Genomic DNA, 24844 nt, shown 5'->3' on the forward strand with positions numbered 1-24844 from the left:
TGCTATTCTTCCTTTTTTTTTTTTTTTTTTTTTTGGGCAGGTTTTCCACCAAGTACTGGATGTCCCAGACCTGCATTGTATGTGGAAAGGGAATGTTGTTTGGACTCAAATGTAAAAACTGCAAGTAGGTATCAAGTCGTAAATACGGCAGTGATCATATTGGGGGCCTCGAGTTCGGTTTGAATTACGGAAGTCGCTTCCACCATTTAAAACACTGTATAGTTGTACGTTTATATCAAGAAGCCAAACGAAAGGGAAACACAAAACTAGTACAGGAAAATTAAAAAAAAAAAAAAAATCAAACATGAATTTGGAAAAACAAGCGTATAATGGTACTGTTTCTCATTTTTGGCCCATTTTAATAACGTCTAATTTCACCGTTAATCTAAAAGCTTCCCCTTTGCCGTTGGAAGAGTCCGGCTTACGTTTGACAGCCGTATTGGACGGTAAAAAGTAACAAAAAACAAAAAGCGAGACAGCGGTTGTAAACAAACGCTGCGCTATCTGTGGTATGCTTGAATTGTCATTTAATTTTACAATTATTTACGGGATTACCGCCGTAAATTCAGAACGCGGCAGGTCGAGGACCCCCCCCGAGGTACTGTTTCGGATACATTTCTCTGTTTGAAACGTTCAAGGTTGAAGTGCCACAACAAATGCACCAAAGAAGCCCCGCCTTGCCATTTACTCATCATCCAGCGAGGCGGCCGAGAATCGCTCAAAGGTAACGTTACGTTCCCTTTGTAAAGTCACGTAAGGTCGCGGTGTTGTACGTTTTTTTTTTTTTTTGGGCCGTGGCAAGAATGACATAATAGCACAGAATAAATTATTGACTCAGCCGAGTCAGTCGTGACATCTCAAGAGAGCAGAAATTATTCTTTTTTTTTTTTATCGCGCTTTTCTTGCGAGGTTCACCCTTGGACCGCTCGGCCATCAATCACCGGACAACCCTTTCACGCGTCATATAAAGACGTACAACCGTTCACTCCGTCGTTTCCCGGGAGCGGGATCGAATCCCCCCGGTAGCGAAAGCGCTTCCGGCGATTTTTTTTTTTTTTTTTCCCCCCGCAAATAGAAGGTTATCCGTTGATTAATTAAGCCACTTAGCGCGTGACGCAGTCGCATTTGTCAAATCTGTTTGTGCCGACAGACAGCGCTGGACGGGGGCGGGTCATTATCCGGGATGAAAATTGAGATTCTTTTGTCTTCTTTTTCCCCTTTCCACTTCACCTTTTCCTCCTCCTCCTCCCACATAAGACCACCAAGGAACGACTCAAGGTAAAGACAGATAATTAGACTTCTTTCGCTTTGTTTTAGCGAGCGAGAGTGACTGTTTATGGACGACGTAGCTTGGTTTTATTTTGCTTTTGTGCGTGTATAAGATAAGATAAGATAAACTTTTTTTCACAGCAGCGTAACAGTTACAGTATCAATAAATATGAATATAAATACAGACAATTAGAAGATAGCAATAGACATTTACAAATAAATAGATGGCGGAGAGAACAACAACAACGGAATGGAGAGAAGAAAAAAAACAGGACGGGTGAGAATAGACAAGCAAAACGACAACAACGAGGAAAGGAGCATAAACAGAGTGACGATAGAAATGACGAAAAGAAATAAAAATAAGCAGGATGCAAAGGGTTGAGACCAACAGGGATAAAAATAGACGACGGAGTTAGTGTGTGACACGTGTGAACGGGTGAGGTTGTGGTAGCACAGCCTCACTCTGTGTGTGTGTGTGTGTGTGTGATAACAAATGGATGTGCAGTCTTTTCATTTGTCATATTAAGCTTGATAAAGACTTTCTCCGCTACCTACCTGCAGTTTGATAAATAAGCTTTGCTAATTTCTCTTTTCCGACCCCTGACTTCCTGTCCGTAGCTCGTCTGGTACGAACCGAATCAGTGCCATGCGACATCAACAACCCGCTCAGGTACACAGACCTGCACATCAGTCAGACCCTCCCCAAAACCAACAAAATCAACAAGGTGAGCATGAAAAAAAGAAAAAAAATGCATCCCATAATATCACATCTACAAGGGTGAGGGGGGGGGAGTGAAACACGAGTCGGGATCGTGCTTTCCGGCGGTGTTGACGTTTGCTCAAACGGATCAGATATTATTATGTCGAGTCTCTTGAACCGAATCAGAGGTGAGAGGGCGCACACGTGTTTGTGTGTGTGTGTGTGTGTGTGTGTGTGTGTGTGTGAGGGTTGCTCAGAACTTTTATGAGTCGAAACAGGTTAAGAAACAATTTGATGATGATGACGAGACAAGACGTACGATAAGACGGAAGTTGAAAAGACTCGTATCCCGATCACCTTACCGGCATCGGGTTTTGCCGCCTTATGGCTTCCCGCCTGCCGTGATTCTCGGTGCCGAGAGCTTTTCAGACCTTCACATCTCCACCAACCAACGGCCCGGCACCTCGGAGCCCGGGCGCGATGGGAGTCGTGCTTCGAGACTCATCGGACCGGGCGGCGTTTGTCCGATCTTCTGTAGTCCAGTGTTGGGGTGGGCCCGTGCAAACTGTAGCCTCGGTGTCAGGAGTAGCAACGAATGAGGTCGTCTGCTGCGGGAACCAATCAGCTTCAAGGATAAATGTGCTTTGCGCTCAAAAGATGGTCTTCTGCTAATGGAGCCCTTCGGCTTCAAGGCTCCGACGTATTGTGCGCTCAAAGATTGTCTTCGGCAAGAGCCCATTAGCTTCAAGGTCGGACTCGTTGATCGCTCGGGGACGGCTTTTCGCACACCTTGGCTTGAACAAGTGGTTATTGGATTCTCGGCTCCTGATCATCTCCAACCTGTCTGGCCATTTTCCTCCAACCTTCAGCATCAAAAAGGCACAGTCGCCCAGAGAACCGTGGCTCGCTGGACTCTCTGCTCGGAAAATCCAAGTCGATCAGGAGTTTCTGGAATCCTCAGATTCCAGAATTCTCAGATTGTTGATCATCTCCCCCCCTCCAATGTCACACACACACTTGGAACTCCAGCAGGACATCTTGACCGCATCTACGCACCCAAATGCGCAGAAATGCTGCTACCGGTTTGGTCGATTAGCTATTTGCATTGGAGAGCAGTTGAACCGATGTGCCTCCTACAGAGGTCGCTGAGTGTGCAGAGATGAAATGAGACTTTAAAAACACCCACTGGTAAAATCAGCCCTCCTACACGTCACGTTTCATGTATTATTTCCAAAACGTCATCTTATTTGAGCTAGTCGAAACGGCTAACGCACGAAAACGTCCGTGCTCTTCGTTCGTCCGTGCCGACCATCTTTGCCGATCCCGACGATTGTTTCACTTCATTTCCCACGATTCAGTTCGGTCTCTTTCCCCAGCGAGTTATTTCTGGAAGGAAGACGATTATTATTCCGTTTCGACGCCGTTATTACCACAAAACCGACACGTCATGACAGAAATCGTGTCTCCAAGCCGAGTTTTGTTGACGGCGCCTTCAACCCAAAAAACAAAACAAAACTCTTGCCTTACATCTTGGCAGCGGCGGCGGCAGGGAGATTGATTCCGGGGTGTCCTAGTGAGACGTGATCGGTTTGATCGAAACAGCTGGAATTTCCGAGGGGGAAAGAAGAATCCGGAGTTTGAAGAACCTGGTCTGAACTTCAGCTCAACACAAAGAGAACCATAAGTTTCTTCCAAGAGGGGAGAAGTTAAGGGGTGGAACAGGAAAGGCTGCATATTCCTCATTTCGCTGTATCGCCGCCGTCGGTCGACCCGCCCGTCTCCGCGAGCACATTTTTGATATTATACCGAAATGTCCGAGAAGCCGAGCGCCGCCTCGGAAGGAGGAAATCAATTGGCAAACCTGCGGGAGGTTCTGAAAGGAGGCCGGCGAAGGAGATGAAAACGAACGTCGTCGTCCTGCTTGACGGAGGTTTATAAGGTCAACAGAGTTCCTATAAATGTGTTTATTTCCCATGCGTTCAACGGAACGAGATGTGACAAGTGCACCACCCTGACTCATGGATGTCACACGGACGGTCATTTAATTCCATGACCTTAAAAGGGAGATTCGCCCGTCAAATTTCTACCAAGCCGTGTCTTAGCATAAGCTGTCGCTCAAAAACGTGCTAAATGGCTAAAATATAATGAATTGGCTAAATTGGCGGACAGCGTCCGGGTAGCTGTGGCTCAGCTGGAGCCGGCGTCCCTCCGATCGGGAGGTTGCCGGTTCGATCCCGGGCTTCTCCTGCCAGAATGCCGAAATGTCCTCGGGCAAGACACCAAAATTGCAACCCCCGGTTGGTTCCTTGCATGGCGGCTGGTGTGCAAGCGCCAGCGGAGTCCATTTAAACATTTAAAACCTCAGCCTTGGATGTCCTGGGTAAAAACATGCTTATATACCGTAAATTCCAGACTATTCCAGAGAGAACCTTCAAATAATTTTTAAAAGAAAAAAAAAATTACACACGTTTTCTATAGGTGTCCACGTTGAAACATGACATATTAACGCAGCTTGTTAGGAGAGATTTTTTGAAAACTTTTAATTTAATATATATTAATAAATTTAATTTTTAAATTTAAATTTGAATGCAATATTTTAAATTTAATCTATATTTCATAAATGTAATATATTTGTACCCATCAATATATATTTAATTAAATTAAATTAAATTAGATTAATTAAATGACGGTAACATTTACAACTACCGGTTCATAACGCAAACACTTTTTTTAAGAACAGATGCCGAGCTTACTGATGTTTTCGACCTGAAAGCTGCATCAAGTGCATTTCTGCTCTTCTTTTTCACGATGCAATAAGCACAGAGATGGCTGATCTGAAGAATTATCGTAATTGTAAGTGGGTTTTGCGCAAAAAACGTTTCATTTGTCCACTGTGACGGCGGCGGCGGTAGGAAACTACCGTAATTACCCGATAAAAATCTATAAATTACCCGCATCGTTGTAAAAACCCGCAGTTCTCAAAGCGTGTGAAAAAAGGAGCGGCTTATATGGCAGAATTTACGATATATATGAAAAATATTGACATGAAACTACCGAAATTGAGAACGGTCCACGTTGCTATGACAATCCAGATATCGTAGGATGGCCTGCAGAGAAACATCCGTCACGTATGTTCCCTCTTCCAGGATCACATCCCGGTCCCGTACCAGCCCGACTCCAGCAGCAACCCGTCCTCCACCACCTCCTCCACCCCGTCGTCCCCGGCGCCGCCCCTTCCCAGCAGCGCCACGCCGCCCTCGCCGCTGCACCCCTCCCCGCAGTCGGCGCGGCAACAGAAGCAGTTCAACCTGACGGGTAAACCGAGCCGCGAGCGGAGTCCGTGTTTTTTTTTTTTTTTTTCTCCCCCGCGAGAAAGCAGCCGTCCCCTTTTCAAACAGCCGAGCCCTCGGCTATTGATCGGATTTCATTTTTATTTATCTTCCCGCCGGAGTCCTCCACTTTCTAATTCCTAGCTGTTGACTTTTTCCCTTTATTTGCCTTGCGAGAGCAGCCGCGGGGTCCTGTCAGTCTCAGAGCTGCACCTGAGCTGAAAGGCTTTCAATAAAGGAAGTGGAAAGTAATCACGGCGGCGTCGGACTGAAATGTTGGAAGAGTTGAAAAAGTGAGAGCATCCTTGTGAGTCAGCGTTAACTCTTCAGCCTCCGTCCGCCTCTCGGCAACTTTTCGACGGCTCCAAACCCGCGTTAACCTTTGCTAAGAAGCCTCCCTGTATGTCCAGCGAATGAACGGATCCTTTTTATATTTAATCATGTTACAAAGACAGACATACCAAAGATTTCTTCAGACTTCTTCCCAAATACTTCTTCAAATACGTTACTACCGTATTTTCCGGACTATACGTCGCTCCGGAGTACAAGTCGCACCAGCCAAACATGCATAATAAAGAACGAAAAAAATCCTATATAAGTCGCACTGGAGTATAAGTCGCATTTTTTGGGGGGGAAATTTATTTACCGTATTTTCCGGACTATACGTCGCTCCGGAGTACAAGTCGCACCAGCCATAAAATGCGTAATAAAGAAGGAAAAAACATATATAAGTCGCACTGGAGTATAAGTCGCATTTTCGGGGGGGCAAATTTATTAAATAAAATCCAACACCAGGAATAGACTTTTCTTCTTGAAAGGCAATTTAAAATGAAAATAGAATAGAGAACAACAGGCTGAACAAGTAAAGCCTATATGACGCATAAACAACGAACTGAGAACGTGCCTGCTAGGCTATGCTAATGTAACATATTACGGTAAGAGTCATTCAAATAACGATAGCATATAGCACATGCTACAACCAAACAATCTGTGTCACTCTTAATCACTAAATCCAACGAAATCTTCTTCTTCTGTGTCACTTCTGAACAACTCCGCCAACTCCGAACGTAGACAGTGCGCCGCTTCCTCTTCTACCGGTACGTCGCTTACGTCAGAGTCATTGTCACTTGCAGTTCCGATTATTCCAGCCTTTCTAGATCCCGACAGGACGGCGTCCTTGCTCTGACAGAGAGGCGATTGCGTTGCATGAAGCGGTAAAACCAGGAAGGTCCTCCCGCAAAGGCATTTATATTCATCTCCTTGGCAACTACCTGGGTGGGGAGACGCAACCGTCCTGTTGACAAGCCTCTCCTGGCAGCACATTGTTCAAGCACCAAGTGTGAACTCGTTCCTCTAGCCGCGGCCAGCTAGCTTTTAGCCCAAGATTAGCTTTTTTTAGTTTTCTGCATTTCAGTAAGAGTAACCTCCGCTTTTCGCCAGTCCCTTACAAGTTTCTCACTAACTTCAAACTTTCTTTCTGCGGCTGCATATTTCACTACTTCCGGCTTGTAACCTGCAAAATATGATTTTCTTTTCGGTGCCATTTTTGTTCAGCCCTTCTCAGTTGTTTTTATAAGTTAGCGGGAATGTCGAAATGATCAATTCTCATAGGTACAGAAGTCGCCGGTAGCTTCTTTTTTCACAACACACTTCTGCCATGACCCGCCCCCGCTGAATTTTGATTGGTTGGCGTGTGTGTGTGACGATCGCTGTTATATTAAAGACACACACGCAGACACAGACACACACACACACACACACACAGCAGAGCAAAAGAGCTCAATTATTTCACACATAAGTCTCTCCGGAGTATAAGTCGCACCCCCAGCAAACTATGAAAAAAACAGCGACTTATAGTCCGAAAAATACGGTAGTAAATACAATGGTGGGATCTTAGTCTCCTCAGAATCCATGAAAAGTCCAACAGCATCTTCTTCTTCTGTTAGGAACTCCAGTGAGAACAGTGAATCAGTTCATATCATCCATAACCTCAGGTCAAACTCTCCTTTTTGTTTCTTCCTTTGCAGCCTCCAGTTACTTCAAGTACAAACAGCAGTTCATATTTCCAGGTAAGTCGAAGCTTACATCGTGTACAAGTTACTATCTGATCGCTGGGGACAAACTCAGGATTCTGTCTTTTATTACACGTGGCTTAGTCCATTTTACTCCATTGCCTGCAAAAGAAGTCTCTGCTGGATTGGCCTCTGCAGCCTCAGTGTTCCTTTGGGTCCGAGGCCGTAGAGACGCTGCGACGTCACCATGTGACCCGCGGCCAATCGGAGCAAAGGAAGGTGTAACCGGAAAAACGCCCAAGTTGTGTTTTGGTTCATCTTTTCGGCGACGGCAGCATCAGCCATATTGGATTCACAGAACCGGCAGGGCGGTGAGGGTTGTTCCAAGCGTGCGCTCTCCGAGGCGCTTGTGATTGGCTCTTCATTTGCAAAGATGGAGGAAATGGAGCTCCTGAATAAGATTAAATCTGATGTGCATGTGCCTGGTTTGCCAGACTTCCATATTAACTTCCATCCATCCATCTATCTTCTGCCGCTTATCCTGCACTCAAGGTTGCTGGGCATATTAACTTCCACAGAAACAAATTAATGAAATAATAATAATACTTTTTTTTTTTCTAAGAGACGCTAATCACCGCCGGATCACGGGATCACGGAGGTAGCGTTTTACGTTCTGCAAAAACAGCACAGTTAAACTTCTCGGCTGGATGTAGAAGCAGCCAGAACTGGCTCAAAGGGAAATAAATGGCTGTTAGCTTTCCGGGGGCCGACGCTTCTGCGCTCGGTAATGGCGCTCATTGTAGGTCACACAAAAGGCTTCGAGTGCGTCTAATCTTGCGTCCTGCGGTAAAGCTTGTAATATCCTTCCAAGATATCAGGCAGTCCGCAGTGATCGCACACCGGCTCGGGGCGATTTGGATTATTCAACCGCTCCGCCGGCCCCGGCCGAGCCTGCGGGGGGAAAAAAAAAATCCATGCAAAGACCCGCGCCGGATGCTAAGGGAAAAACGATCGGGGATACAAAAGCAGGTCCCTCTTGCTGTGAGGCGAAGCTGTGGTGCCAGACATTAATGGACCAAGCTGCGATGGGAGGTGTTTTTTTTTTTTTTTTTGTCCCCCCCCCAAATAGTGTCAGAAATTGTCAAGAGCACGCCGGTACATGCAGTGAGGCTCGCGGCGAGTCCTCTGAGAGAGAAACAACGAAGCTGACCTCGCTCCAGACGAAAAACAAGGATTAAACCAGCACCCTGTGCTCTTGGCATAACGAAAACCATAAAATGCACAGACTCTGGGGGTTCCAATGAGATTCCGTCACTTTCTGCGTTGGTTAGCCGCGATTCAAATGCTTAAATAACTTCAAAATTGAAGTCATTTTAATCGTTTTGGCCGGTCTGTGTTTACAAGACATTTGTAATTGACGAAATTTTGAGAAGTCGATGGGAAATGAACACAAAGCGGTCAGAACATCCTCGCGGCTAATCGACAGGCTTAGCGGTGTAGCACGTTTTAGCTCGCGCCAACGATGGCATGGGTTGTACGGCCTGATCTTTAAAGCAATATGGTCAGAAGTCCAACAAGCTCTCCTTGTTCTCCTCAGAGGAAGGAGATAAGGGCAGAGGCAACGTTCTGCAGGGTCTTTGGAAAGAGAAAAATAAACAGAAAGGCGCTTGAACGTTGGCCCTTTTTTTCTATACTGTAGACTGACGTGTTTGTCCAACGCTCACTTAAATTCTCTCGGGAGGTCACGTTTATTGAAATTTCAAGGTGGGCATGACTCACGATGCGTACGACTCGGACTTTTACAATTTCGGCGGGCCTTGAATAGCATTTTAAAAAACGCTGTGACGTTTGTTGATAGACGACAGTGATGCAATCAGGTGTTCCATCAGTCGCATGTGGCGGCCAATGGAATCTTTCAAAATCATGAAACTAATTGGGCATTGAACAAATCAATGTAGGAAATTGAATGTTGTTCTTCGTTGTTTATTTTTTGGTTAACAAACCCAAGATCCCTTTTGACTGCGAGTCAGATTAAAAAAAGGATCCAAATTGATTTTGATTAAAGAGGCTATTTAGAAACCATCCTTCTCCTTACATCAAACGGATTTTGGAGTACTTGTTCTGAAGGTACCTCGATGGAGGCTTGGCTGTCAAAAGCTTAAATGTTTCCCCTTGCCTTTTAAATTTAAGTGAAACACAGTGTGTGAGAAACCAGACCGAAGAAATTAAAAAAATGAAGAAATATGGTTCTTTTCTAAAAAAACAAAACAGAAAACCCAGTAATTCACAGAAAACAGCCAAAAAACTGCAAATCAAAATTTTCAATATGACAAATGTATCACGATGCAAAATACGTTAGCTAGCATGTCGCTAACAGCGTCATTGAACCGGGGAAGGACTGTAAGAGTAAGAATAATAACTTTATTTATCCCGAAGTAAATTGTTGTGCCAGAGTTACAAGAAAAATAAAACAATTATAAATAATAGTAGAAAATTGTAAAAAAAAAAAAAAAAAATGGGGGAGAATAAGAAACACAAATAAACTATAAAGTGTCTTAAGTACCAAGTGAAAGATAAAGAGTGCACAAGAGAATGAAAATATCAAAAAGGATTTCAAGGGATGTATTATGCGGTTTCTTTTTGCTCTAAATCACCAGATGTTGCTCCAGAGGCTCCTCCGAGCAGAGCACCGCAAGTCATCCTGCACCCCGTCCTGTCGGAGCCAGGGTGAGTCATGCTACCATTCAATCTAAAAAAAAAAAAAAAAAACAGAAGAAGAAGAAGTTTCAACCTCCGCGGCTCCCGGTCAGAGGTCACGTCGGACTCACTGGAGCAAAGATATTTGGGCGGCAATCTCCGCGCGAGAGCCGCCACGACGCTCTAATCGGAGGACGACGTTAGCATGGCTTTCGTTTCACGCTACGCTTGGGATGCCAGCCGGATCTCCACTGGCTCTCTGAGGAAGTCAGCGGTTACGGGGGAAAACAACCGGAAGAGGACGGCGGGATGGCGGCGGGGGCGGGGGTGCCTTTCCACCCAGATGTTAATTAGATCAGGAGCTCCATCTATCAGGGGAAACCAGGCGGGAGCGTCTCCATCTATGGACAGATTGTCGATTGTGATGAAATCGGGGTCGCGTCCGAAAATTTCTAATGGATCGGTCGCCAGCGAATAACGCCGGGGTTAATTTTATTTTGTAAATATCAATATGAGGAGAAAAGAAAAAGGGTCGGACGGCAGACGGATTTGGAAATGACCCCCGGAGACATTTTTACTGGATTGAAAATCGGCGTTTGACGTATTCAGGGGTGTAATTGGATGCGGGGAAGTAAAACGGGTGCAGACGGACGACGGCCAGTTTGAATGGAAATAGAACTTGTATTTACTATAAACTATTTGCTGTCCGGTTGCTGGCTTGACTTTTCGGTTAATTTGGTTCCTGACCGAGCTCATAACTTACTTTATTAAGCGTATTTCTCATGAAATTTGGATAAAGACGCTGAAGGAGGTCGCTTAACTTATTGCTACACGCTAAATGCTACAATGTGTCGCCAAACGCTCACTTTGCTAAAGCTAAACTTCATTCGGCGACGGAGTGAACGACGCTCCTCTTTTTAAAAACGATCGAACTGCCCTCGAACGGCTGCGAGTGACATTTCCGACGCCTCGCCCGTTGACATTCCCGCCGTCTGCCGCACGAAATCCCCGTAAATGTCTCCACGCAGATGATGTGAGAAGGTGGAGGAGGTTCATCGGAGGCTCGACATCAGGGGTGTCCAAACTTTTTGCAAAGAGGGCCATAAAATGTGTGACATTTTTTGAACCATTAACATTAAATACAAATGAACTATATCATGAAATTTTTACTTTTCATGTCTTAACATGGAACACTTTTGGTAAAATTTTCGACCAAAACGACTCTGTTTTTCATATTTGAATACCACATAGAATGAAGAAAAAGCCTGCTTGAAAAAAAAAAAAAAATCTGAAAGATTAAACTGGTTGATTTGAAATATTACATATTATTCACACTGAAATGCTGACGGTGAACTTCTAAATTCAAAATGTGCGAACAGGAAAATAACTTGTATCATTCAGAAATACAAAACATTGAGGGCTTTGTTATCAAAAAGGAGACATTTCAATTTTTAGACTCAGATGAAAAATACAAAATAGAAAAAAACAGGGTGCCAAATTGGATTTTATTGTCGATTTTACGACGTAGGCTGCGGGCCGGTGTAAATTTGAACACGCGAGCCGGACTTTGGAAATGCCTGCCCTACATTGTCCAGACCTGTGAATGACTCTCAAATGAATATAAGGTATGTCAATGACAGGGTGAATAGCGGCGGCCGCCGCCACCGACCGTCGTTCGTTTTGAAAACTTCCGGGATCCGCCGTTATTTACTCAAGGTGGCTGGAATCGGCGGAGCCGGATAGAAATCAGGAGTCGGATCTGTATCTGACAGAAACGCAGGAAAAAGGTTCAGCTCCTTCTCCTCTGCTCGCTTTTTCACCTTCTTTCTCGCTTGCTGACGAAAGCGAATGCATCAGCTCGGTTATGAAACCCGTATTCTTCTCATTTAATTAATGATGTTGTCCCCACGTCTTTGTACGCCCTTGAAGTGGCAGCTGGTGGATTTCACCAGCCTTAATGGCTTCATCCCAGGGTTAATGAGAGCCTGTCTCAGACCCCGACGCCCGGCAGGATTCCCTCATTAGAGCGGAGATCGAACTGGTGTTACGGGCCCTCGGCGCCGCGGGAAACACATATTATTTTCTAAGCCGGCTTCACCTGTGGTCTCCGCCCGGGGTCGCTCGCTTTGCAAAGCACGATAAACAACAAAAAGACGGCGAAAGGTGACGCTCCGGGGCTGGCGAGCCAGAAGAGCGGAAGGCGGCGGGGAGGGCGGGCGCCGTGACGCGACAAAATAGGTAGCAGAAGAATTTAAAGGGACTCGTAAAGGTATCGTATTTCCTGGACTGGACTGAGCGCACCTAGATATAAGCCGCACCAGCTTAAAAATAACGAAATAAATCCATGTGTACATATTCACGCCGCACTTTTCTGTAAGTTGCAGGTGTCCACATTGTAACATGAGATATTTGCACCGAAACATTTTTTTTTACTTTTAATTAAATCCACTGGAAATGCTTTTTTTTTCCGGAACAGTGCCCGTGATTGATAATAAATAACACAAGAAAAACTCCATCAATCCATCCATTTTCTAGCCTTGCTTTATCCTCCAGCTTATTACTATCTTGGTCTTCCTCTTGCGCACTTGACGGTTACTATTATTATTATTATTGCACTTATTGTTATTGTTATTATTAAATTCATCTTCTCTGGTGTTGGAATTGAACGGCCACAGAAATTCACAGTTATTCCATTAGTCTCATATGAAGAGGCTAAATGTTTTGGTGGCGTGAAGCTTGCTAGCCCAACAAAAAATCCATAAATCAGCCGCATCATTGTTGAACCAATGAACCCACCAATCTCAGCATCCTTCTCTGTCCATGTCCAAACCATCTCAGTCGTATTTCTGCAGTACCATGGCGACGGACACCATGGCTGCCCCGCCTCTATTCTCTTATACATTTCATTGTTCAGTTAGCAGTTAAAAGGTATCCATGCTAATGTGCTTGTGACGTTGCCGGAACCCAAGGTCTGGGGTTCAACTGGGAAAGAAAAAAAAAAAGCAACAAAATGTCAAGTAAAAGTAGCAGGATGGTGGAGAAACTAGAAGTAGTCCTAGTAATTCTTTGCATTGGTGCAGAAACTGTCATTTTTCAGTTTTGTTTTTGTTAGCATGCTAACCCGTGTACGACTACTGAAGACTGACGATGGAACGGACGATTCAGTCGTTCCTCCTCCTTTTCCCCAAACGCTCCTTCATTTCATGTTAGCTCCTTTAGCTTTCAGCGACTCTGGGAAAGGACTTATGATCATGATGTTTGCAGATGACATTGTGATCTGTGGTGAGAGCAAGGAGCAGGTGGAGGAGGTGTGCTCCCAAAAAGGAGAAGGAAGTTTAGCCGCAACAAGACAGAAGGAGAGGGACTCGAGTGGACCGATGAGGATGCAGAAGTGGAGATACAGAAGGTGGAGGATTTCAAGGACTTTGGGTCAACAGTCCAGAGCAATGGAGAGTGTGGAAGAGAGGTGGAAAAGGGAGAGAAGTAGGTTAGATAGAGGCAGATAGGTGACCCCTCCAGGGAGCGTCCCAAAGGAAAGAAGAAGGAATGCCCTTCGCTGGTTTACGTAGTCGTTGCAAACCTAACCAGCTACTAAATGTGTCATAACAGAGGCCTCCCTGGTTTGTACGCCCTTGAAGTGGCAGCTGGTAGATTTCACCAGCCTTAATGGCTTCATCCCAGGCTTAATACGAGCCTGTCTCAGACCCCGACGCCCGGCAGGATTCCCTCATTAGAGCGGAGATCGAACTGGTGTTACGGGCCCTCGGCGCCGCGGGAAACACATATTATTTTCTAAGCCGGCTTCACCTGTGGTCTCCGCCCGGGGTCGCTCGCTTTGCAAAGCACGATAAACAACAAAACGCCAGTAGAGCGGGCGGCGGCGGCGGGGGAGAGCGGGCGCGGTGACGCGACAAAACGGGTTAGCACAGGAGTTGATACGGATTCGTCGAGGGTGAGGGAAAAAAAGGTACTCGTAAGATCATAATTAAAGCAGCAAGGTCAGCAGATGTCAGGAGTGGTTAGAAGAGCCCTTATTCATTTTCTTCTATTCCTCAGGGCTGCTCCCTTCAGGGGTCGCCTCAGCCAATCACCTGCCTCCATCTTACCCTCCCCTCTCGCACCGACTAGCTTCATATCCTCTCTCGCTACATGCGTGAACTTCCTCTCTGGTCTTCCTCCAGACTTCCCGCCTGTTAGCATCAACCGCAGCATCCTTTTCTGTCCACGTCCAAACCATCTCAGTCTGACCCCTCCAGACCTCAGACACCACGGCTGCTCTCGCCTCCATCTTCTACCTCGTTTTCAATTTTCTCCACCTGTTCCAAGAGCCCTCATCCATGTTATTGCCGGGTTAGCTGTCAAGCGATATCGGCGCTAATGTGCTTGCGATGTTGCCGTAGCCCGAAGTCCGGGGGTATGACTGGGAAAGAAATAAAAACAATGCGGAAACTAACGGATAGCAGAATGGTGGAAAAACAACAAGAAGTTGACTCGGAGCAGGGAAGCTAGTAGCTTTCCGTCGGCTTTTCCCTGTCACCATTCAGAAAGAAGGAATCCAGTGTTTCTGTTTGCATGCTAACATTTGTACAACTGCTGAAGACTGACAAAAAACAGATAATTGGGTTGTTCCTTGTTTTTCCCAAATGCTTCATCGCTACATGTTAGCTACTTTCCTCCCCTGGTTCACACACTTGTTGCAAACCTACCTGGCTACATGCTATGTGCTATATGTTAGCTACCTTCTTTCGCTGGTTCACGCACTTGTTGCAAACCTACCTAGCTACATGCTACGTGCTACATTTTAGCTACTTTATTCCGCTGGTTCACGCACTTGTTGCAAACCTGTCTAGCCACATGCTATGTGCTATATGTTAGCTACCTTCTTCCGCTGGTTCACGCACTTGTTGCAAACCTACGTAGCTACATGCTACGTGCTACATTTTAGCAACTTTATCCCACTGGTTCACGCACTTGTTGCAAACCTACCCAGCCACATGCTACGAGCTACATGTTAGCTACTTCCTCCCCCTGGTTCACACACTTGTTGCAAACCTACCCAGCCACATGCTACGAGCTACATGTTAGCTACTTCCTCCCCCTGGTTCACACACTTGTTGTAAATCTACCTAGCTACATGCTACATGCTACATGTTAGTTACTTTCTTCCGCTGGTTCACATACTTTTTTGTACCTACCTAGCTCCGTGCTACGTGCTACATGTTAGCTACTTTCTTCCGGTGGTTCACGCACTTGCTGCAAACCTACGTAGCTACATGCTACGTGCTACATTTTAGCAACTTTATCCCACTGGTTCACGCACTTGTTGCAAACCTACCCAGCCACATGCTACGAGCTACATGTTAGCTACTTCCTCCCCCTGGTTCACACACTTGTTGCAAACCTACCCAGCCACATGCTACGAGCTACATGTTAGCTACTTCCTCCCCCTGGTTCACACACTTGTTGTAAATCTACCTAGCTACATGCTACATGCTACATGTTAGTTACTTTCTTCCGCTGGTTCACATACTTTTTTGTACCTACCTAGCTCCGTGCTACGTGCTACATGTTAGCTACTTTCTTCCGGTGGTTCACGCACTTGTTGCAAACCTACCTAGCTACATGCTACGTGCCTCATGACAGAGGTCTCCCCAGTGCTGTGGGTCCAGATGGTTCGTCCCATTAATCCAAACCTTAACTTGAATTTATGAGAAATAATCCGATCCATGGTTTTGAATTATTTCATATAAATCCTTATTTTTTCTTGCCTTCTTAGCAATCCAATAGCAACTAATCCATTGACTGTCTGCGTGCTTCTTGTCTTCAGGAACGAGGGGAACCCTTTGCTTCAAATCGAAGTCGAACCCACATCAGATGTGAGTCTGTTTCATTTATTCATTTATTTATCATCCGCCGCACCGCCTTCGCCATTTTTTTTATGTTTTTTTTTTTTTTTTTTTTTCCCCTCTCGTTGTTTTTCTCATTTGGTGCAATTTAGCCCGGCTCTCCGGGCGGCCCCGCAGGTAAGTCAGGCGAGATGCGTCTCCGCTGATTGTCCCTCATTGTTCTTGTAACAAAGATATATTTGGAGAGAAATGTGGCAGAGATTGCTCTGAATAACGTTCCAGCAGGCGTCTTCTGAATAGATAATTTTCACTCCCGCCTCACATTACATTTCAAATCAAATCGGAATAAATCAAACCCCCCCGCCACACCCCCGTCGGGGCTATTTACTTTTTTTCACAGCACCTCATTTTTTATCTGTAATGACTTTAACATTTCTTTAACTGCCCGGGACCCTCCTCCCTCCAGCTCTCCTTCCAGTCACTCTTTCCTGTTTTAACCCAATAACATGGCGCATGGGGATTGGATTAAAAAAAAAACAAAACAAAAAAACTACGAGCCTCTTAATTCAGCAGCAGCTGCAATAGTTTTTGCTTTTCAACGGTGATCCTCTTTCGGAGGAAGGTCGCACCAGATCTGGTCCGTCAGAGTCCGATGACGACTGGGACGTTTGTTTTTTCCGACGCTTTTGATTGTTTGAGAGCCGGCGTCTTATCTCAAGGAAGTCATCTCGCCCGAGATACCTTGACACAAGCTTGTCCAGCGGAGAAATAAAGTTAAATGATTAAACCTCTCCGCAAAGCTAGCATGCTAATGGTAATAAATGTGCGCCGTTCTAATAAACCGGGGGGAAATCCCAGTTTGAGTATGAAATGCTTTGTTCCGCATTGTTCTGCCCTTTGTTCTTCAATATTTTTTAATGACGACGGTTCGTGACCTGTGGAGATTATCCGTAATCCCCACCTCTTAGCAACTGACTGTGACGCGTCCAGGACAAGGATCAGCACCTCCAAATCCAAGACCGTGGAAAGAGGTGGAGTTCCCCCCTCCGGGTTTGGGATGAGGTCAGACACCAAGGAGTGGAGTTCAAGTATCACAGGGGGGGAAGGATGGAGTAGAAGATCAGCAGATGCAGCTGCGGGTAGTGACCAAAAGAATGGGTGGATCGAGTTGTCCCTTGGAGATGGTGTAAGAGGCTCGGCCATCTGGGAAGTGCTCAGAGTGGAGTCACCGCTCCTTCGCATCGAGAGGAGCGAGACGAGACTCGGGCAACTGGTCAGGAAGCCTCCCTTGTGGACGTCCAACCGGGAGGAGGCCCGAGGAAGATCCAGGATAAGATGGACCCCGTCTCGACCGGCCCGGGAACACCTTAGGATTCCCCCTTGGAAGAGCAGAGATGGAAGTCTTGGCCTCTTTGCTCCGGTCGCCGCCCCGACCCTCCCGATGAGCTGTAGACCACGGACGGTTCGTTACCCGGAACAATCTGGCAAGGAGCCCCGGTGACCGATGAGCCAGTAACCCATCATCGCAGAAATATGTTGACGAGGGGATAAAATAATCAAAATCCCGTTTATGTGGTGGCAATATACTGCGACACGGAACATACGCTGTTGGTATCATTTTCATTTCGAGATTTTTTATTTGCCAATATTTTATATTGAGAGCGGGTGGTGTTGAAGTTAACCTTCGAGCGGGCCGGCAACCGGTCGGTCATTAAAGTTACCTAACATTTTCAAGCAGGGGAATTCCTATTCGGCACCTAATTGGCATTTCAAAGTCCCGTTCCAAAGATATCTTTTGAGTCATGGAACCTTCGGTATCTTCTGAAGATATCTTACCCCCCGCGTTCTGTTTCTCTTCCTTCACCTGCAGAACGAGGAAGGCAACGACGAAGAGTCCGGCGACGAGTTCGAGGAGATGAACCTGTCGCTTCTGTCGGCTCGCAACTTCCCCCGCAAGGCCAGCCAGACCAGCATCTTCCTGCAGGAGTGGGACATCCCGTTCGAGCAGCTGGAGATCGGGGAGATGATCGGGAAAGGCCGCTTCGGCAAGGTGTTCCACGGGCGCTGGCACGGCGAGGTGGCCATCCGTCTGATCGACATCGAGCGCGACAACGAGGACCAGCTCAAGGCCTTCAAGCGGGAGGTGATGGCCTACCGCAACACGCGCCACGAGAACGTGGTGCTGTTCATGGGGGCCTGCATGAGCCCACCGCACCTGGCGATCATAACAAGGTGAGGCTGAGGACGACAAACGAGTGTCCGAACCGTCTCGCAAGCGCCAATCGAGGTGCTTCTGTAGTTCAAAACCTTCGTATTTCTTCGATCCAATCCTACATTTCCAAGGAAAAATCAAAAATGTGTCACTGGTTAGCCTTCACAGCTAGAAGGTCCACGCCCACAGTCCAGAAACATGCAGGAGGTCCATTGGAGATGAGATGAGATGAGAACAACTTTATTTATCACGAAGGAAATTGTTGTGCCAGAGTTTCAAGCAAAAACATAACAGTAATAGATAATAGTAGGAAGGAGGGAGAATAAGAAATACAACAAAATATAAATTGTCAAGGGTCTTAAGTACAAAGATTTGAAGATTCCCTGCGGCTGAGGGAAGAGGAATTAAAAAGTCCGATAGCCTCAGGTAGGAAATACCTCCCGTGGCGTTCAGTGGAGCTCCTTGGTGGTATCAGTCTACAACTGAAAGAACATGCAGGGGGTGATGGACGTTGTCCATGATGCTGAGGAGCTTCCTCACCATCCTTCTCTCTGACACCTGCACAACAGACTCCAACTCCACTCCCAAGACCGACCCAGCTCTCCTGGTGAGCTTGTTGAGTCTGTTAGCGTCAGCTGTCTTGAGCCTCCTGCCCCAGCACACAACAGCGTAGAAGATGACGCTGGACACCACCGAGTGGTAAAACATCTGCAGCGTGGTCCTGCAGACGTTGAAAGATCTGAGCCTCCTGAGGAAGAACAGGCGGCTCTGACCCTTCTTGAAGATGGCATCGCTGTTCAAGGTCCAGTCGAGTTTATTGTCCAAGTGGACACCCAGGTATTTGTAGGTGTCCACAATGTCCACTTCTGTACCCCTGATGGTGACCGGGTTCAGGTGGGTCCCTAACTGACCCTAAACTGCTCAAATATGTGAATGAGGTGAAGCGTGACTAGCTAGTTAGCATTGATTTTTATTCTTGCGTTGACGCTGCCGTGGGAACGCAGAACTCAAGCGTCCCCCTGGACAAGGGTACTTCCTTGAACCCGAGCTAGACAACTTTTTTTTTTTTTTTTCGGGAACGTGGCCGTGAATCGGCGCCCAGCAGTTTTACGAATGCTCTTTATCATCTGAATCCGCGGGGCTACTTTTTTGGATCCGCATCTCCCCAGACCCCCACCAACTCTGCCGCCATTTGTTATCAAGCGGCTGATTAAAATGTGCGACCGCTGCGGGCCGAACGGTCGAGCCCCCGACGACCCGCCGCTCCGAAGTGACCGCGGCGCACGACGTGCGGGGTTTGGATGTCCAACCGCCCGCTGAAGCCCCTGAAGTCTGAGATGTTTTGTTGCGCCGTCACAGCCGGCATTTAATCATCTTCACGGATTAGTGTCGCCGAAAGGAACGCTGTTGTTTTTCCCAAATCCTAATAATTAATTGGCACGGCGGTTGATGTTCAAATGGCGATCTGTTTGGGTATTTGCGGCGCCTCCGCTAAAGAAACAAAATCGTTTTGGTTCCCGTTTCTATTCCCTTTGTACTGAGAAAAGAGCAGCGTGAGCGGGGGTTCTTTCATACGCCGAATATAGAAAATAGTAATAACAAAAGAAGACAGACCTTCGTTCTTGAGCTAAATTCACGGCTTCAGGACACAAACTGGATGTAAATCGTTGATTTAGCTCCCATTTAACGCTTTTGATTGAGATGTGTGATTACCGGCCGACGCCAGCTTTTGGCAGAGACTTCTAAGGAATCCTACGGCACACATGGAGGGAAAAAAACTTGATATATCGGTCACGTGTGGCAACCATGTCCACATGAAGAAAACCCGACTGCAATTTATTTGTTTGTGAGGAAGCCGTGCTTTTGGTAGAGGCATAATTAGGGATTATTTAGCTGTTTCTCCGTCCCAGGCGCCCGAAAGATGAATACACTGTTCAAAAAAAAATAAAGGGAACACTAAAATAACACATCCGAGATCTGAGTGAGTGAAATATTGTTATTAAATACTTTGTTCTTTACATAGTTAAAAGTGCTGACACAAAAATTATCAATGGAAAATATCAAATTGTAAATGACTGCATTGGATTGAAAATGAAGACCTCTAAAAATTGTCCAGGTATTTTGAATAAAAGTAAAAAAAAATGATAAAACTGCTGAAAAATAGACCAAAATTACATGTGTACCTATATATATAAAAATTTGATTTAAAAAAAAAAAGAAAAAATCATTCATTCATCAACACATATACTCTGCCCAAAAAAATTAAAGGAACACTAAAATAACATGAATGAAATTCACACAAAAATTTTCAATGGAAATCAGATGTATTAACCCATGGAGGTCTGGATTTGGAATGAGCCTCAAAATGAAAGCGGAAAAACACACTTATGTAACGTCCTTAAAACAAATCAAAATAAATCGGTGTTGCTTCCTAAGTGGACAGCGTGATTAACTTGGACTTACATGGAGTTGTTTAAGTGTTCCCTTTATTTTTTATATCCGTTTGCATTAAACGAAAACACGGCTGCCGACCGATGAGCAGGCTTTATCATGGCGATGTCACGCGGACGCCGTGTTTGCGGCGAGAGAGCGAGAGATCGAAAAAAAAAATGCATCTGCCGTGTCGTCGCCGCGATGAATATGTATGAGGCGTCAGCTCCGGGGTCCTCTGTCGGTCGCCTGCCGTGGCGCCGCTGAGGCCGGGGGGGGGATTCGGGGTACGAGGCAGGGGGGCGGTTGTAGAGCTGTCAATTAGTCGACGATTGCTACGGCGCCACCGCCCACGCCGAGCGTAGCGTAAACACCTCCACTCGATCGGACGGAGAACGCGGGCGGATAATAGATTCAATCGGGTGACACGCCACGCCGATATAGTGAAGCACTGGAAGTTTATTTTTGCATTTGTCTACTTCCTGGTTTCTTCTCGCTAGCTCCGCTTTGCTAACCCGTTAGCATGGCGTCAGTTGTTGACATTGATTCATAAAGCTTCCCTCCTCCGTGTCCTCCCCGACGCACGATCCTGACCTCAACTAAAAATAAAGGAATGAAATTTAAACCGAATTAATGAGAGGGGGCTCGAAGTGAGCCGATTGGACGATGAGGCGACGGGCACGTCCTGGCCGACGAGGCCCCGAAACGCCGGCAGGTGAAACATCCGAGGGCAGGGAAGGCAGTCGCTATGAAGACGGGCGAAACCGAAACAGGGAACGCAGCGACAGATGCTATTAATCATCCTCTTGATCCGACAAAACCGCAGTGAAGTAATGATATAACCCCAGGCAGGCAAGTGGTAAAAGAAAATAAAGTTGTTATAATGAATTATTGAAACAAAAAAAAAAAAATGCAGGTCCTTTGTTTTTACAAGCTTGTCTGTTCTGGTTTGGGATCCAGTGGCATGTGTCTGGCGGCTGATGCCAAAGGAAACATTTACTGGTATTTGAGATGCGGAATTTACACAACCTTTTACCCGTTGGCGTCACCCGTGGCGGTTTTTCCTGCCTGGCTTTTACCTTCTGAATTCCTCCCGCAGTTTGTGCAAAGGCAGGACGCTGTATTCCGTGGTGAGAGACGCCAAGGTCGTGCTGGACGTTAACAAGACTCGACAGATTGCGCAAGAGATGGTCAAGGTAAAACAACTCAACGCTGATTTTTTTGTTTATTTTTTGGTTGTTTTGGTTTTGGTGTTTTGGTGTTTGGTGGTACCATGGCGTGTGCCTCTCCGTCCTCAGGGGATGGGTTATCTCCACGCCAAGGGGATCCTGCACAAGGACATGAAGTCCAAGAACGTGTTTTACGACAACGGCAAAGTGGTCATCACGGACTTCGGACTCTTCACCATATCTGGAGTTCTGCAGGCCGGCAGGTGATGGCGTTCGCCGGCGTTACCGTGGAATCCACTAGAATTACGATAAAGAATTTAGATTTCTCTTCTTTGCAGCTGTTTTGTAAATGTCGCGTCCTTGTTGTAGATCGGGCGAACTCCACGGGGTGTGTCGGCTTCAGCTGAGGTCGCACTGTCACCGTGGTTACCGCAGTTGACGAGTCGACTCAAACAGTTTCAGCAAATTTCTTAATGAGGACTGAAAGTGAAAGTGTGAGAGCGAGCGTTTGGAGCGTTAACAAAATGGACGACGGATGGCTCGCGCAAAATGATTTAGCGGGCTAATTACTGTCGTTTTAGCCCGATGAAGCTATTTCCTGTGTTCCGCCTCCTCTTCGCTATTGGCTGCAGTCAGGTCTGTGATCAGCGTCGGGGTCGGCCCCCTAAAACCTTAAACGTTGTCTGAGATCTAGCAGGTTTCGTTGCCGGCTAGCCACGCTTTCACCCAACTAGCGACGGCCCCTAGCTAGCGACGACCGAAGCCCGTGCTGTATCCTGGGTAAAATCGGGCAGGAAATCCTGTAGCGCATCAACTTCAGGGTTAAAAACGCAGCACCTCCGTCTCCTCTGGGACTTTAAATACGACACGAGGCAGAAAAAGAATCCTCGTGTCACCTTTTGTTTACCTTCCAGTTGAGATGCGGTCCTGTCTTCTGCACCTCTTCGCTGGCTTCTTTCCTCCTTGTCACTTTTTAAGACAACGAAAAGGAAATGCATGGTGACGCCCGATGTCAGGGAAGTGTACCGCGGGTACAGAGACCATTCTGATGCAGAAAAGTGTCAGGTTTTTACACAACCTGCTATTTTCATTTCCTCTAAAATAAATGCGTCACATCGAGAATTAGCACTGGCTTTGCTAAGTGTTAATTTCCTGGTTGTCCACCAATCTAGCCTGCAAGAAAAATGTTTTGGCTCTATTTATTTCAAGGCTGGAGTAGTAAACTTTCTCCTCTGACAATGCGCTTTCACACCTTGTGTATTACACCCACACAAGGATTGTGGAGGAGCTACCATGCAAAGCGTTCAGGCGCTAATCAGGCCGTCAGGAGATAGCAAAACCATTGCAAGGTTGTCTTGTCCAAGGACACGAGGAGCCGGGTTACGAACCGCAAACCTTGTGATTGGAGCGACATCCCTTCACCAATTGAGGAACCACTCGAGGAACAACTATAGGCTAAACCAGGGGTCGGCAACCCGTAACACCCAAAGAGCCATTTGGACTCGGTTTCCTCGAAAAAGAAAACACTGGGAGCCGCAATTACTTTTTGACGTCTAAAATAAAGGTACCACTGTATATATTGCTTTTTATTACCTTTACACTTTGTATGAACAAGTGTTAAGTGTGTTGCTTCTGAAATTCAGAAAGTATTACGGAGAAAATTAAATTTTATTTATGTAATGAACTCATTTTGAGCTTTTGGCTTTCAGAGCCTTGACCTGAATTTTAAAAATAAATCGGGAAAAAAATCACTGTGTCAGTAAACAATAAAAAAATAAATATTTGCAAAATATCTTCATAAATATTTATTTTACCTGGTTTATGGGACATCTGCAAATCGGGACATTACCGGCTGGCGGGTGTACCGGCTTCCGCGAGTGTGACGTTATTTTTGAGCGGCGAAAAATAATAAATATAATTTTATTTTATATTTCAAGATCACAATAATCTTCCAACTTAGAACTAAAAGTTAAAAAAACGAATTAACACAAATGAAATACACTTCAATTAAATATTTATAATTTATTTTCCCAAGCCACTCGGAGCCGCAGTGTAAAGATGAAAGAGTCGCCGACCCCTGGGCTCGGCGAGCACTCGGGAAGAATCGGGAATTTGAGGGCAAAAAACAACCAAAATCGTCATGCCAACCAATCCGAGGTCTCCGGGTGAACTCTCCATGAGGCACATCTCTATTTAATGGTCTGTCGTATGTCCGGTTTCCCCCAAAGAACAAGGACAAGAGCTAAAACTAAAGACAGCGCGTGAGTTATCCAGGCTAATGAGACAACCGGCGCTGGATTTTTTATTTCTGTTTTGTCCACAACACTCAAGGTTACTGGGATTGACTTGTAAGCTAAAGTTTTAGATTTTAAAAACAGTTCATGTGGAGGTTCTGACGACAACATGATGAAAGAGAGCGAGAGAATGAAGCTAGCTAGGTGATTCCGGTTTTAATGCCCGAAAAGGCCAAACACAGACGGGTAAACTGCGAAGGATACAAAGTCAAATAATGAGATATTGATAAGGAATGTCAGGGATGGATGTTTTTGTATCCTGTCCCATTCTACCTCGCCACCATGTGTGTGTGGATGCTGCGTTTTCGTTGACGAAGCAATAGGAGGAGATATTTCAGCTTAAATCAGCATTTAATTCAGCAGTCAAAATAAAGTGTACAGAGCTCTGGGTCTGATCTTCTATTCCCTGAGTTCACAGAGTCTGACTCTCTCCGTTTCCCTGACCCAGTGTTTTTAGAATATCAAAAATGAAATGTGCAGTTGAAGGTGTCTTCTTCTGTTACCGTCTTCTCTAGCTTCCGCTGACGTTATCTGACTCCTGACGTCTTTTCGGTTCCTCGGAGCAATCTGCGACGTAAAAGTCGCCGTGTTCACGACGCGAACCTCCTCTATCTAAAGAACTCTCAGTACCTACTTGTTTTTGTTTATCATCTATGGAGTTGTTTCTCTACAATCATGTCCTTTACTCGAGGCCCTCTATTGCGGTCGAGTATGACATTTTCTGACGCGCAATGCACGCTCTTTTATCTTTACTTCTCCAATCCTGAGCTGCCCTTGTACATAATGTTGTTTTGGTCGAGGACACATCGCTATGCTGACGCACTCCTGCTCTTCGTGACATCGCAATGTTGTCAATAATGCTTTTTTTTCCTGAGTTGGCTGAATG

General features: G+C 46.0%; 1 protein-coding gene across 4 annotated transcripts in view; it reads left to right on the plus strand.

Annotated features, from left to right (window-relative positions):
- The window catches only part of ksr2 (kinase suppressor of ras 2), a 114753-nt gene that overhangs the window by 74226 nt on the left and 15683 nt on the right, over positions 1-24844 (plus strand). For all 4 annotated transcript variants that reach the window (XM_086169780.1, XM_086169782.1, XM_086169779.1 and 1 more), the window contains 11 exons: positions 41-124; positions 639-724; positions 1258-1278; positions 1888-1994; positions 5116-5284; positions 7326-7367; positions 9968-10037; positions 15835-15883; positions 17724-18085; positions 21595-21691; positions 21794-21927. In XM_086169780.1, the coding sequence (XP_086025906.1) occupies positions 41-124; positions 639-724; positions 1258-1278; positions 1888-1994; positions 5116-5284; positions 7326-7367; positions 9968-10037; positions 15835-15883; positions 17724-18085; positions 21595-21691; positions 21794-21927 (1221 nt within the window). The remainder of the gene's footprint in view (positions 1-40; positions 125-638; positions 725-1257; positions 1279-1887; positions 1995-5115; positions 5285-7325; positions 7368-9967; positions 10038-15834; positions 15884-17723; positions 18086-21594; positions 21692-21793; positions 21928-24844) is intronic.

Source organism: Fistularia commersonii, chromosome 22, assembly GCF_037954325.1.
Source record: "Fistularia commersonii isolate RoL2024-O1a breed Wild chromosome 22, RoL_Fcom_v1.0, whole genome shotgun sequence".
NCBI lineage: Eukaryota > Metazoa > Chordata > Actinopteri > Syngnathiformes > Fistulariidae > Fistularia > Fistularia commersonii.